Source organism: Macaca mulatta, chromosome 4 (assembly GCF_049350105.2).
Source record: "Macaca mulatta isolate MMU2019108-1 chromosome 4, T2T-MMU8v2.0, whole genome shotgun sequence".
Classification (NCBI taxonomy): domain Eukaryota; kingdom Metazoa; phylum Chordata; class Mammalia; order Primates; family Cercopithecidae; genus Macaca; species Macaca mulatta.
Window position 1 is genome coordinate 155,239,542 of NC_133409.1, and position 14,500 is coordinate 155,254,041.

At 40.5% G+C, this 14,500-nt stretch overlaps 2 protein-coding genes across 11 annotated transcripts in view; one reads left to right on the plus strand and one right to left on the minus strand.

Moving 5' to 3' along the window:
• The window catches only part of LOC702796 (uncharacterized), a 30,661-nt gene that overhangs the window by 4,548 nt on the left and 11,613 nt on the right, over positions 1-14,500 (plus strand). For 2 of the 9 annotated variants that reach the window (XM_078000793.1, XM_015135773.3), the window contains exon 2: positions 4,833-4,889. The exons of 1 other annotated variant lie outside the window; for it this stretch is intronic. In XM_078000793.1, the coding sequence (XP_077856919.1) occupies positions 4,833-4,889 (57 nt within the window). Of the gene's footprint in view, positions 1-4,832; positions 4,890-6,758; positions 6,870-7,189; positions 8,808-11,049; positions 12,766-13,622; positions 13,750-14,192; positions 14,326-14,500 lie in introns of those variants that run through there. 6 more of the 9 variants (XR_013416768.1, XR_003729053.2, XR_013416770.1 and 3 more) reach the window with 6 other exon arrangements.
• ZSCAN16 (zinc finger and SCAN domain containing 16) lies at positions 6,885-12,287 on the minus strand. Of its 2 annotated transcripts, none has more exons than XM_015135772.3 (4): positions 12,163-12,287; positions 11,039-11,433; positions 10,038-10,176; positions 6,885-7,535 (listed from the first exon to the last, which is right to left on the minus strand). In XM_015135772.3, the coding sequence occupies exons 2-4, from the start codon at positions 11,423-11,425 to the stop codon at positions 7,015-7,017; spliced, it is 1,047 nt and encodes a 348-aa protein (XP_014991258.1). In that variant the 5' UTR covers positions 11,426-11,433; positions 12,163-12,287; the 3' UTR covers positions 6,885-7,014. The 2 variants fall into 2 exon arrangements, with proteins under 2 accessions (XP_014991258.1, XP_028703595.1); XM_028847762.2 differs by having other exon boundaries at positions 6,885-7,593; positions 12,163-12,286.

A 14,500-nucleotide genomic window follows, 5' to 3' on the forward strand; every position in this document is an offset into this window, starting at 1 on the left:
AGCTTTGATAGGAAGAAAATGCTGAATTTAAGGCTAACAAAAAGATCTAAGTGCGCTGTTAGGGACTAAGACTTTTATAACATTATGGGCCAATCACTCTTCTAAACCTTTCACATTTGGTCACTCATTTAATTCCTACTTTATGAGGTAGATATCATTATAATACTGTTTTACAGATGGGGAACCTGAGTTTCAGAGAAAATAAGTGTATTAGCCAAGGTCATATAACTAGTAACTGGCAGAACAAAGATTCATACTCAGGCATTCTTCCTTTAAATTCTGTACTCTCGCCTTTCGTTGATAACCTGGTTTTATCAGCTTAGGAAATTTGCTGTCCAGGTGAAAGTATAAGTTTCTACAGAGATACGTTATTGCAGCAGTGTTCTGAATCTCATCGGGTTTGTTGGCAATTTGTCTTTAAACAAAGGGTTTTTTGTTTGTTTGTTTTTGTTTGTTTTTTCTTTTTCTCTCTTTTTTTTTTTTTTTTTTTGACAAGGGTGCCTTCCACAGAGAGATTTAAGGAGAAGAGAACAATAAAAATTTTCATTTTAATAAATAAGCCCCATTTCAATGTCCCCTCTCCAGTTTCATGCCTCTGATTCTTCTCTGTCATTATTTGTTTCTATTAGGTTAAATCATTTTACCTTTCTGGTATTTAACCATTTTGACCCACAAAAACAAGGGATTTCATTTGTTTAACCTAATACAGAGACATCTTTTCAAGCAGAATTTAGGAATCTACAACAATGAGCAAGATTATATTTTCATCTCCAAAATGTATCTTAAATCTGTTCGTTTCTCTTTATACCCACTGGGAACCCATGGTCCATGCCACCACCTTCTCTCACTTGGGTTACTACAGTAGCCTCTGGACTGATTTCCTTACTTCTGCTATTTTCTCATTCTTGCCTCTTTAAGGAGCCAGAATGATCTTTTAAAAACAAACATTGGATTATGTTCCTCCCTTCTAGTAGTTCCCCATCACGTTTAGAACACACATCCCGGCCCCTGCTCACCTCTCTAACCTAATCTTGTGTGACCTTCCCCTTAATCCAGTGCTTTCAACACGTGACCTTTTTCAGTTCCTGTAACACACCAAATTCATTCCTAATCAGAGACTTTGCATTACCTCTCTCCTTTGTGTGGAATGGTCTTCTGCAGAACTGAAGGTCAGTTCTGTCTAATAAATAGGAAGATAATAGGATTCACCTATGTAATTTAAAACTTTCTTATTAAGAGCCATATTAAAATGCAAAAAGGCAGGTGAAATTATCTTTAGTTTAAACCATCATATCCAAAATATTACTATATCAACATCTAATCATTATAAAAATTATTAATATCCTGTATTCCATTTTTTGAAAGCCAGTGTGTTTATACTTATTGGACATCTCAATTCACATATTACATTTTCATAAATAATTTATACTGAGATTACATAAAATTTAAAATGGAAAAAATAGATTCACATATCCAAATTATTTCAAACATACTTAAAAGTTACCTAGTGAATTATGAGTTTTAAAGTTTAATTAAAATTATAAATTTAGTTCCTCAGTTGCAGAGCCGAATGTACTTCGTGGCTACTACACTGGACAGTACAGATTTAGATCAAGGATAAAATGTCTATGTTCATGTTTGGGTCAAGGGGCAAAGAAGAAAATTGCACCAGAAGTGTGGCAAGGAGGGAAGGGGAAGGTCTGCAAAAATGCAGTGTAAGCTCTTTATGCAAGTCACACTGAAGTCACATTACTAGTCCTCACTAGTAAATAAGGTAAGGCTTTCTAAAGTAGACTACTTTTTAGCATCATTGCTGCACTGATTTTAGATATGTTGGGAATAATTTTCTGGGGTAGGAAAATGGTCCAGTAGTGCTGGTCACATGTAGCATTTCTTTCTTCTCTTTCCTTCCTTTCCCTCCTTTCTTTCCCTCCTCTCTTTCATTTCCTTCTTTCCCTCCTTTCCCTTTCCCTTCCCCTTTCCCTTCCTTTTGTTTCTGCTGTTGTTGCCCAGGCTGGAGTGCAATGGCACGATGATCTCGGCTCACTGCAACCTCTGCCTCCCGGGTTCAAGCCATTCTCCTGCCTCAGCCTCCTGAGTAGCTGGGATTACAGGCATGCGCCACCATGCCCAGCTAATTTTGTATTTTTAGTAGAGACGAGGTTTCTCCATGATGGTCAGGGTGGTCTGGAACTCCCAACCTCAGATGATCCACCCACCTCGGCCTCCCAAAGTGTTGGGATTACAGGTGTGAGCCACCGTGCCCGGCCACATGTAGCATTTCTAAGTAGAATTTTATTGTATATGATGTGGAACAGTCATAGAAATCTGATTATTTTCCTATAGTTCAGGGGTTCTCAACTGGGGGTGATTTTGCCTCTCAGGGGACATTTGCCTCACTCAGCCTGCCCACCAAATTGCCTGGAGACATTTTTGGATATCACAAGTGGAAGTACTAGTAACATCTAGTGGGTAGAGGCCAGGGATACTGCTAAACATCCTACAGTGCAGAGGACAGCCCCTGACATCAAACAATTGTCTGGCCCAGAATGTCAATAGAAATAGTTTCTCAAGGTTGAGAAACCTTGCTCTAGAGGATCTGAGTAAGAAAGACTGAGATACCTACTCTTTTAAAACCTCAGCCTAACTCCCTTGTAATAGTATGATGGGAAAAACAGGTTGTTTTGAAGCATTTCCGTTTCCATTTGTTTCCACTGTTGATGGATTTTGTGATGAGACTATAATAAAATAATTTCATCCTCAGGATAAGAATGTAGACCATTTAATAAAGCTAATATAGTGTGTGCTGTACACATAAGACTCAAAGCACTTGGGATCAGGAGCTAGTCTTTTTACCTTTATATGGCTTGTATCAGATGATCCACTGTCTCCAACAATGATTGATGCCAATATATTAGAATCACTTGTCTATCTTTCCTATCTCCATCCCTTGTTTTATAGTTGTTCCTCTCCCTATGCCCTTGCCCTCCTTTTAAAATTATTCTCTTTTCATCCCTTTCTCCTCGTTTTCCCCCTTTTCATCAATACCCACTGACACCTCCTATAAACCCTCCCTCAACACTCATCTATTTGTTCCATTCATACCTGTTGACACCCTCACTTAGAACTGCCAGTTCACTACCATCCCATCTGTGTCTGAGAGAGCTGTCCCCCATAATCCCTATAGCTGTCTGTTGTAATTACTGTCTTGTTAGTCCATGAAACTACAAAATATAAATTCTTGACTCCTCCCCCAGGAAAAAAAAAAAAAAAACCCTCCAGAAAGATATGAAGAACAACAACACATTTGCTTTCGACACAACTCTCTGAGGAACTGCTTTCGATGTTCAGGGTTTTTTTTTTGTTTGTTTTTGTTTTTTTCAGACCAGGTGCTGTCCATTCGGGATGGCTCTCTTCTAGAACTGATACAGTGTCCAAAATATTACACCTCCTCTTCCAAGAAATGTGGCTTGATTGAGCTGTGTTATTTCCAACTGGTTGCACTCTCACCCGTTTCTTCTGTGGGTTTCTACATGCTTACTAAGACACTGCCTGCGTCTCCATAGTACCAGCAACTACTTCGATTTCCTTTGACCTCATGCCTCTTTTGCCTTTTGCCTGCAATTATCCTAGATCCCACTGACTGTTCTTCTCTTACCTACATCATGCTAGGCTGTCTCTGGCCCCATGTCTTTCTGTCCCTCCCTGACTCTTACCGTTACCCTTCTGATTAACATTAGACCAAACCTGTGGTGGGCACTGTGGTGGCAATTTGGAATCAACATAAAATCTAAAAAGGGGCCGGGCGCGGTGGCTCAAGCCTGTAATCCCAGCACTTTGGGAGGCCGAGACGGGTGGATCATGAGGTCAGGAGATCGAGACCATCCTGGCTAACACGGTGAAACCCCGTCTCTACTAAAAAATACAAAAAAAAAAAAAACTAGCCAGGTGAGGTGGCGGGCGCCTGTAGTCCCAGCTACTCGGGAGGCTGAGGCAGGAGAATGGCGTGGACCCGGGAGGCGGAGCTTGCAGTGAGCTGAGATCCGGCCACTGCACTCCAGCCTGGGAGACAGAGCGAGACTCCGTCTCAAAAAAAAAAAAAAAAAAAAAAAAATCTAAAAAGGGTAGAATGGTTATACTGCTCCAGACTGCTCTTCACTCAGCCTTTAAGGGTGCAGAACTCTAAGACTAGAATAGCTCTTTGTACATAATACGTATTCAAAACTACTAGCTGAATGGAATGTTCTGTCATATATAGCAGAAGTCCCCACGTCCCCGCCATGGCCAGGAAATCAGGAGGTGAGGGGCCAGTGAGCAAGCAAAGCTGAGCTCTACCTCCTGTCAGATGAGCAGTGGGATTAGATTCTCACAGGGTCGCAAACCCTATCGTGAACTGCACATGCGAGGGATCTAGGTTGCACTTTCCTTATGAGAATCTAATGATAAATGAAACCACACCCACTTCCCTGTCCCTGGAAAAATTGTCTTTCACGAGACCAGTCCCTGGTTCCAGAAAGGTTGGGGACTGCTGATACAGAGGATAAAGGAAAATCAGTCTGTCATGTGTTTACCAATTTTAGGAAATCTACTCTTGGGGTAGCCAAAATCATCTTTCTTACCATTGCAGAAGCCTCCCTAAATTCAAGGAAGGATAAGATCAGAAACGTGAGTTTCCCCTTTAAAGATCTGAACACTTTCTAAGCATTGTAGTGTTTCTCAGAAAGATTAAAGGTAAAAGGGGAAAAGCCATTATTCAGAAAGCACCTAACTTTATTTTTAAAATAAGGATGTTTCTAATACTAATATTAAATATTTCATACTTTACTTTTCAGGACCATTAAAGAAAATCCTTTCTTTGACTGTTTCAAATTCTTTGAAATATTGCTCAGGTAATTATAGTAAGTCACAAAACAAGTATTCGTGTGAAACCTGACATTAAAAAATGTGTTGATGTAAGATATTCAAAGTAAATATACATTTTTTTTTAAAGGACCATTATGTTAAAGGGACATAAAAGCTCAGTTTATGTTTAGGGCATTATGAGAAATACCTCAAGATTCATTTTCTTGGCGGGGCATGGTGGTTCATGCCTGTAATATCCAGCACTTTGGGTGGAGGATGGGAGGATTGTTTGAGGCCATGAATTCGATACTAGCCTGAGTAACATAGTCAGACCCTATCTCTAAAACAAACAAAATACCCAGACACGGTGGTGTGTGCTTGTAGTCCCAGCTACTCTAGGAAGGCTGAGGTGGGAGGATCGCTGGAGCCCAGGAGTTCCAGGCTGCAGTGAGGTATGATTGTGCCACTGTACTCCAGCCTGGACAATGAGGCTAAACTCTTTATTATTATTATTTTTTAAAGATTCATGTTCCTATAGTTGTAGACATAAAAATGATTCTTGTAGTTTTCCTGATCTTAAACACAACGATAAAGCAGGTGTTCTTAATAGATATCTTCAATTGAAATCTCTTAATTGAAAACAAGAGATTTGAAGAGATTAGATCACTTCTTTCCTGATTGTTTTGGTGATCATTATTCCTAGAACTAAGCAAAGAACCAGAGTTCTGCTCTTGGCAGTTTGATTGGTGGTGTGAATTTGAATGTGCAAGGCCTTCGGCCACAATTCCTGTCATGGTATAAGATTCTCAAATTAGTGATGTGGCCAGGTGTGGTGGCTCACACCTTTAATCCCAGCACTTTGGGAGGCTGAGGTGGGCAGATCACTTGAGTTTGAGACCAGCCTGGCCAACATGGCAAAATCCTGCTAAAAATACAAAAATTAGCCAGGCATGGTGGTGCATGCCTGTAATCTCAGCTACTCAGGAGGCTGAGGCAGGAGAATCGCTTGAACCCGGGAGGTGGAGCTTGCAGTGAACAGAGGATCACTCCAGCCTGGGTGAAAAAAAGACAAAAAAAGTGTGTATCTGTGCTATCCAATATAGTGGCCACTAACATGTAGCTATGAGCACTTGAAATGTGAGGAACTGAATTTTCCATTTTATTTGAGTTAATGTGAGTACTGGCCACCAATCTGGACAAACTGGACCAAGTTAGATCAACCCCTTCCTATCTCCCTCAGTTTAAAATAACCTGAAATCCAGAAAAGAAGTTATTTATCTAGTTATAGATCCTTTCCTCTCCCCAGCAACTCCTAATGATCACAGACTGCCTTCTCCTCCATTTTGTTTTCCTCAGCCTCCTTTTTTTTCTTCTTTTTGAGATAAGGTCTTGCTGTTGCCTAGGCTGGAGTGCAATGGTGCAATCACGTCTCACTACAGCCTTGAACTCCTGGGTTCAAGTGATCTTCCCACCTCAGCCTCCTAAATAGTTGTGTGGGACTACAGGTGTGTGCCACCATGCCTGGCTAATTTTTCTTAATTTTCTGTAGAGGTGGGGTCTCGCTGTGTTGACCAGGCTGGCCTTGTCTTCTGATGGCTTATTCTTTATCACTGGCAAACAAAAATTTCCAAAAAATAATCATACTCCCCATTTTAAGATAAAAAAGGGATATTTAGGATATTATATGAGTAATGATGGAAAACAAATAATTAGCATTGTTTTATATGTTAATCTCAAAAGTAGTTTTCATCTGTTTTAACTTGTCAAAACACACCTGGTGAGCTTCCATTATCATCTGTACAGAAGGGGAAATGAAGGCAGAGAAAAACTGTATGTCTTGCCTAAAGTCAGACAGTGAATGGTCAACTAAAAGGATCTAGAGCAGAGACAGAATTAATTCACTGTCTTTCATCCAGGAACCATTGATCTTGGACTGCAGGTGACCAGTGTTGTCAGTGGACAAAGCTTTCTGAAAGAATTCTTGATTCCCCCTCAAAACTGAACTAATTTGAAATAAAAGGACATTTTACTCAGGTAGATTCTTTGGTGCCAGAGAAATTTAATGATGACTGAAGCTTTGACCACACTGAGGAAACTCAAGGTTTCTAAATTAGATTCTCTGATAACTAGTTAGGCCTGAGTGTCTAAAGAACTTTTGATATCACTACTATATTAGTAGAGTTTATTTGCTGTGTGAATTCTTTGATGTCTAATAAGAGCTGAACTTACTCGGAAAGGTCTTCCACACTCATCACATTCATAGGGTTTTTCACCTGTGTGGATTCTCTGATGTTGAATAAGACCTGTGCGCCCACTGAAATCTTTCCCACATTCTTTACATTTATAGGGTTTTACTCCAGTGTGTACTCTATGATGTCCAATGAGATGTGAGCGCTGAATGAAGGCTTTTCCACACTCGTCACATTTATACGGCTTCTCTCCAGTGTGAGTTCTCCTGTGTTTACTAAGGTCTGAGCTATGACTGAAACTTTTCCCACATTCATCACATTTATATCGTCTTCTTTCCCTCTGTTGCCATTCTGATCTGCCCTCATTTTCCATAATATCTTTGGACTTAGGATGCTGAGGAGTATCTTTGTTCAGTCTGTCATTTATCTCCCCAAGGAATTCCTTGTCTTTGGGCATATCTTCCTTCTGGAACAACTCTTCATTCTTAGTCCTAGTTTTATCACCTGTAACAAACAAACAGTACACAAACGGGTCCTATTGTATGTTTGAGAAGCAAACAGCCTATGGAAGAAAGAACATGTAAATGTTATAAATGTGTTATAAAATAATGAAAGTCAACATAACAACACACATATCAAATATTTGGTACCATCTTATTTTTGGTATCATCATAGCACAGAGTCACAATGGAGGGAAGAAATAAAGAAGGAAGATATAAGCAGAAGAAGTTGTTTGAGAGTAGATTAAGAAGAAAAGGCAAAAATAGAGCTCAAAAGATAAGCTAGCAATACTGTATAAGGGAAGAAGGATAAATGAGAGGACTATAGATATGCCAAGGATAATTAGAGAGACTGGAGAACAGAGATGGGGATGGAGGTAAAAGTTTGGGAGAAACATGCAGGGGCCTGAAACATAGGTGGCAAGTAAAATCAAGTAAAAGTGAATGGAGAGGATAATAGGATTTGGGGTCTGAAAGGAATATAGTGAATAGGAACCATCCAAGGAGAGGCGTGTGTTTGAAGGATAATAATTAGCTGGAAGCAGGGTGACAACATGCAGGTCAGGGTAAACAGAGGAATGAAAAGGAATAGGAAATGACAATGGATAGTCAGTGTATATGCTGGATAAAATATTTTTTTCCTGAAACTGATGTTCTTGCTGTTATCGCCTCCTGTCTAAATCCTAGCTTAGTGGTTTCTAACCTTACTGTGCATCAGAATCAGCTGGATGGTTTATTAAAACACAGATTGCTGATTTTCCCTCCCACAGATGACTCCTTATCAGAATCAAACTCAGAGCAGTTGCTATTCTTAGAATACTATTCTCTGATGCTTTTTTCTCTGTTTCTTTGCCTAAAATGTCACCCCCTTTCAGTTCCCACATGACCTTCTCAGCTCAAGCAAGCCTACTCTGTGATACTTTTGCAGGTGCACCTTAGGGATAGCTATCCTCTTTGCAGTTCACAGTGTATCTCTAGTACAGTAATTATTATGCTATTGTAAGTGCTCACTCTCCTGCTTCTTGAAGAGAAGTAATGTAAGTGTCTTACCTTTGGATTCCTTACATTTATTTTAGTATAGTGCCTGGCATACAGCTGCTACTTAGTAAATGCTCAATGAAAGATGAATGAATCAAAAGATGGGTTGAGCTAGGCACAGTGACTCACGCTTATAATCCTAGCACTTGGGAAACTAAGGTGGGAGGATCACTTGAGCCCAGGAGTTTGAGACAAGCCTGGGAAACATAGTGAGACCTCTCTTCTAAAATAAAATAAAATAAAATAAAATAAAAATAAAAAAGAACAGATAGGAGGTTCTCAATCTCACTTCTAAAGTCAAACTAACCAGTACTCCACTCCTAGAGTTAAAGCACTTAAATGCTTCTTTATGTTACATATAATTAAATGTCATCCTTTCCAGATAGCAGCTAGGAACATCTTCGCTCAAAATAATCTTTCAGATTAGACAAATCATTGGGTAGGGATCCTACAAAATGGGAGAACTATATTGGTAAAACTTAAGTAGTAAGAATACAAAATAGGCTGGAGTAAAAGGAACTACCCGGAGAGGCATTATTAGACATGAGAGCCTCTAGAGAAAGGGCGGTAAGCACTGAAAAAGGTAGGGTTTGGACAAACTGGAATTTAAAATTCACCTGCTTTTTAATGTAGCCTGGGGGATACACTAGACACCCTCGTTTGTAATTAGGGAGCTGGGATGGGGGACCAAACCCAGTTAATTTGACATGCAGATAAAAACAAGAAACTTTGCTGTACTGACTGATCATTGTCTCTTTTCCCTACTTCTTTCATCATGGGAATGTGTTATGGATTGACTTGTCTTCCTCCACAAATTCACACATTGAAGCCTTAACCCCTTTCAAACATTACTGTATATGGTGATAGGGCCTTTAATGAAGTAATTAAGGTTGAATGAATTCATAAGGGTAGGACCCTAATCCAGTAGTACTAGTGTCCTTACAAGGGGAAGAGACACCAGGAGTGTGTGTGTACAGAGAAAGGCCATGTGAAGACACAGCAAGAAGTCTGCAAGCCCAGGAGAGAAGCCTCACTAGAAACTAACCCTGTAAGCATCTTCTTCTTGGACTTCCAGCCTCCAGAACTGTGAGAAAATAAATTTCTATTGTTAAGCCACCCATAAGTCTATGATATTTTGTATGGCAGGCCTCGCTGACCAATACAGGGTGCCATAAGTTCTCCTGTCTCAAAATGGAAATTTAGGGAGATTTGGAACTAGAATCATTAGATAACAACAGAATTATAAGGATATTAAATAAACTCCATCCTCATCCCTTGGGCCAAATAACAGCTTTTTTTGTCCAGTGAGAAACTAAAATATAACTCTATCATGGAGCAAGGGTAATAACAGGAGAAAATTATCCACAGTGAGGTGGAGGACAAGCAGGGAATCTTTAAAAGGAGAAAGTTCTCCTCTCACCTAAGGAAGCACCTCTTCCCTCATATACTTAGAGCTGTTCCTGCTTACCATTCCTTTGTGGTTTCCCAGCTTCCTGCTCCAGTTGGGTCTTCTTGGGATGGAGCTGGACAGTCAGTGATTCATATGGCCTTCCCAAGGGGGCCAACTTGTCCATGAGTATGTCCTGTCTCTCTGAATTGCCTGGGACCTAGGGAAAATAAGGTGTGTAAGGTGAACTTTATGGAAACTTAAGTAACTTCAGATAATCAAATGAAACATCTGCCAGGGACATAGGAAGGGGGGACAAAGTCTCATTTCATTGTAAATGGCAATAATGGCTAGGAAAAGGAACAGAGGCTAATCTCTACAATTGAGGACGCTAGAGAGTAAAATTCAGTGTCTCTTCTTTCATTGATCTGCAGAAGTCCAGGATCAGAGCACTGGGATTTGGAAGGTAGCTTAAAAATCATCTAGCCCAACTTCCAGCAAATGGGAGCATTTCTTCTATAACCATTCTGTCTGATATGGTAGTCACTAGCAAAATGTGGTCACTGAGTACTTAAAATATGGCTAGTACAAATGAGATAAATATCGTGGGTTAAAAATATATTTCACCTGTTTTTGTTTTTTTAATGTGGCTACTAGAAAATTTAAATACATATACAGCTTTCATTACATTTCTGTTGGACAGGTCTATTCTGCAATATCCTTGACATCTACTTGAATCTCCGCTTGAATACCTATATGGAAAGGGAGTTTCTTATGGGGTAGCCTATTTTATTTATGGGTATCTATGAATGGCAGAAAATTATTTCTTTTCCTCTAATACCTGATTGCCTTTTGGTAACTTCCCATTGATCTTAGCCTTCCAAACAGGCATAGAATCAGTCTAGTGACTCTTTTTCTCTTTACCCAGCCACACTTTAATTATTTGACATAGGTAGTCAGGTCCTTTCCTATGCCTTGTTCTTTAGAGTATAAATATTTTGAGATGTTTTTTCATATGCCTTTTGCTTTGGCTCCATCCATATGCCCTTATCACTCACAGCCAGATGACTGCCCCTTCACACCTGCTTTCCAGGTTCATCAAGCTCTCTCTCCAGATCCTCCAGCACAGTCACTGCCTCCTCTCCAGTCTCTGGATGGTGTGCCTGCACCCATGCTTGCAGGTCTTTAGGAAGAATGCTCAGGAACTGTTCTAGCACCAGCAGGTCTAAAATCTGCTCCTTGGTGTGGCATTCTGGCCTCAACCACTGACGGCAGAGCTCCCACAGCTGGGTAAGAGCTTCACGGGGTCCAGGTGCATCCTGATAGCAGAGCTTCCTGAAGTGCTGTCTACAGAGTTCCCTCCTGTGAGGACTGCACTTTGGTGAGCTGGAATCCTGTCCCCAGTAATGGTCTTCTGCCTTAATTATCGGAAGTCCTTTTCGTTCCTCAGGTTCCAGGGCTGTGGTCATTCTGGGCTCTGTCAGGAGAGATTGAGTCAAAGAGAATCTCTTAGAATCCTGCCTCAGAGACACTCCTAAGGCATAAAAAGTTGTTACCATAGAGAAATTACAAAAATTGCTGTGAACATAAACACATCATAATGAAGCCAAGCCACCAGAAGTCAATCAGAGAAAACAGTCTTATAGGAAGCTGAAAACAACAACACAAAACAATAAACAGTGATGCAGGGACATGGTTTGAATCTGTGCTCTATTGTGTAACTTGGGAAGTTATTTATTTGGACTAGAACTACAGATCCTCATGTACAATTCTCATGTGTGTTACAGGGTTGATACATAGATTACATGAGAACGTATGCAATGTCTCTGGCATGGCAGCAGGCACTAGTAAGCACTAAATAAACACCAAGTATTATTAACTGCTTTGTTAAAAGGCTCTTCATTCTGTTACTATGAGATGCATGGGCCATTTGTGTCCCCAGGATTCACTGGTTATAGGATATGTGTGCCAGCCCTGGAAGGGAATCAGATGCCTCTGCAAAGGAACCCGCAACCAGTGTCCCCCTTCCACCCGTCCTCTCCCAGAAGGTCGGGCCAACTCCTCTCCCGTAGATCTGTTGGGGGACGGAGGGAGGGAGAGGAGTATTACACTCTGCCCGCGACAGGGAGGTGTGGGGAGGGTGTTGCTGCTGACCACAGCTGCGCCTTGTCCCCTTTTCTCCACCTGGGAGCCGGGAGACACTCACCTTACGCGCGGGGAGGAACAGGTGCAATAGCTAGCGTCCTTTGGACAGCCCCGAACAAAGACTAGACTCAAAAAGACACCAATCAGCGCCCGGCCGCTTCAGCCGGGCACTTCCGGGCCGCTCTAGGAAGCTTCGCCTCTGTGGCAGCTTTAGGGCTTGCCTCCTCAGCCCTAGGCAGTGGAGGACCCGGGTTCTACACCTCGTATTGATGGGATTGCGGGGCCTGCAAGCAAGTCTTATTTCTACTTTTTAAAAATGTTTTCCGGTTTAATTATTAAATAAGTAATATGGATAAGTAATGCATTCACATACATTTATTAAAAAAAGTAAATGTCCCCCAGCGTCTAGTTTGACAGTATTTTTCGTGACTTGTATATCCTTCCATAGATACATTACACCGTTATAGATTGTCTGCGCTTTTTCCCCTCTGCATAAAGAGTAGCATTTCTGTAACTTTCTTATTTTTCTTTTTACCAAGTGATCTTGGTAAAGACTGTACATAACTGTTTCCTTGATCTTGGTCTTTTTAAACAACTGCACAGTATTCAACTGTGTATTATGTGCCGTAATATATTAATAAAGTACCCCCATTGGTGGCCATGAGGTTGTTTCCAATTTTTCTTTTTCAAACATTGCTGCAATAACTTACCGTGAACTCACATTTTTCATGTGTAAGGATATATCCATAGTCTGCATTTCTAGAAAGGGAGTTACTACAGCATAGAAGAGGGAAATTTGTACTTTTGTTAATGCCAAATCACCAATCATAGAATCTACTAGCAATATTCTTATTTACCTATATTTGTCAACACAGTGTTATAAAATATTTTGATCTTTGCTAAACTGATGGTTGAAAAATGCTCTTAGTTTTTTCCTCCCTCTTCCCGTTTCTTCCACAAATATTGACTTACCTACTATGCCAGGCACTATTGTGGAAGCTGGAACTAATTTTGAGCAAAACAATGCCCTTTCTTTCATGGAATTTATAATCGTGTGTGTGTGTGTATGTGTGTGTGTGGTGGCAAGGCAGGCAATAAACCAAAAAAAATATAGTGTATAGATGGTGAATATTAGTGCTAAGGAGAAAATAAAGGAAATAGGGAATTTGGGGTGAGAATGAAGTGATACAGTTTAAATAGGATATTCATGGAGGACCTGACTAGTAAATTGACATTTGAGCAAAGATTGAGGGAGCTGAGGGAATGGGCCATCAGGAATAAAGATGTTTCAGGGAGAGGGATAACAAATGCAAAAGCCTGGAGTGAGGTGTGTTTTAAGTAATTTGGGCAAAGGAAGGATACTTGTTTTTCTGGAGCTGAGTGAGCAAAAGAGCATTGGGTGGAGAGAGAGTGAGAACCTTCGGTGAGTGCAAGGGTATTTTTACTCTAAAATGATAAAATGCTAAGCTACTGAAAGTTTATTTTCTTTTCTCTTTTCTTTCCTTTTCCTTTTTTTTTAAGTGATGGGTCTCATTCTGTCACCCAGACTGGAGTGCAGTGAGTGGTGTGATCATAGCTTACTGCAGCCTGAAACTCCTGGGCTCAAGTGATCCTCTTGCCTCAGCCTCCTGACTAGCTGGAACTACAGGTGTGAGCTACACAGCATGGCTCATTCGAGATTTCTGAGTAGAGAAGTAACATGATTAAACTTGGGTATTGAAATTATTATTTTGGCTGCTATGTTAACAGTAGACTTGAATGTGAAGGGGTTGGGCAAGGGCAGAAGCAGGGAGACAGGTTGGAAAACTGGACTGGGAAGGGGCTTTTTAAGAATAACGCAAAACCCTAAAGACATAAAACTGAAAAGGCCATGGAGGAAAAGATAAATGAAACTGGTCTTGTAAAATTAAAATATTTGAATGAAAAAAGTAAAAATAAAATATAAATTAAAAGTAAAATATGCCACACATCTAAAAGACACAGCTGATTTTCCTTATATACAAAGACCTTTTATCTTACCAAAAAATAAAAATATGAACAAGCCAATAGAAAAATAGACAAAGTACTTAACCTGCATGCATTTATTGTCAGGCCTCTGACAATATGATACAAAGCCATCATAACCCCTGTGACCAGCAAGTATACATCCAGATGACCTGGAGTAACTGCAGAACCACAAAAGATGACATTCCACCATTGTGATTTGTTCCTGCCCCACCCCAACTAATCAATCGACCTTGTGACATTCCCCCCACCCCCGACAATGAGTCTCATGATCTCCCCACCCTGCACCTTGTGACCCCCGCCCCTGCCCACAAGAGATAACCACGTTTAACTGTAATTTCCCACTATCTACCCAAATCCTGTAACACTGCCCCATCCCTATCTCCCTTTGCTGA

Excerpts from the sequence above, each read along its gene's own strand:
- ZSCAN16 (XM_015135772.3), bottom strand. The coding sequence starts at position 11,425 with ATGACCACAGCCCTGGAACCTGAGGAACGAAAAGGACTTCCGATAATT. Across the intron at positions 10,177-11,038 it reads TTGATGAACCTGGAAAGCAG|GTCCCAGGCAATTCAGAGAG; the intron begins GTGTGAAGGGGC and ends TATTTTCCCTAG. Across the intron at positions 7,536-10,037 it reads TGGGAAACCACAAAGGAATG|GTGATAAAACTAGGACTAAG; the intron begins GTAAGCAGGAAC and ends TGTTTGTTACAG.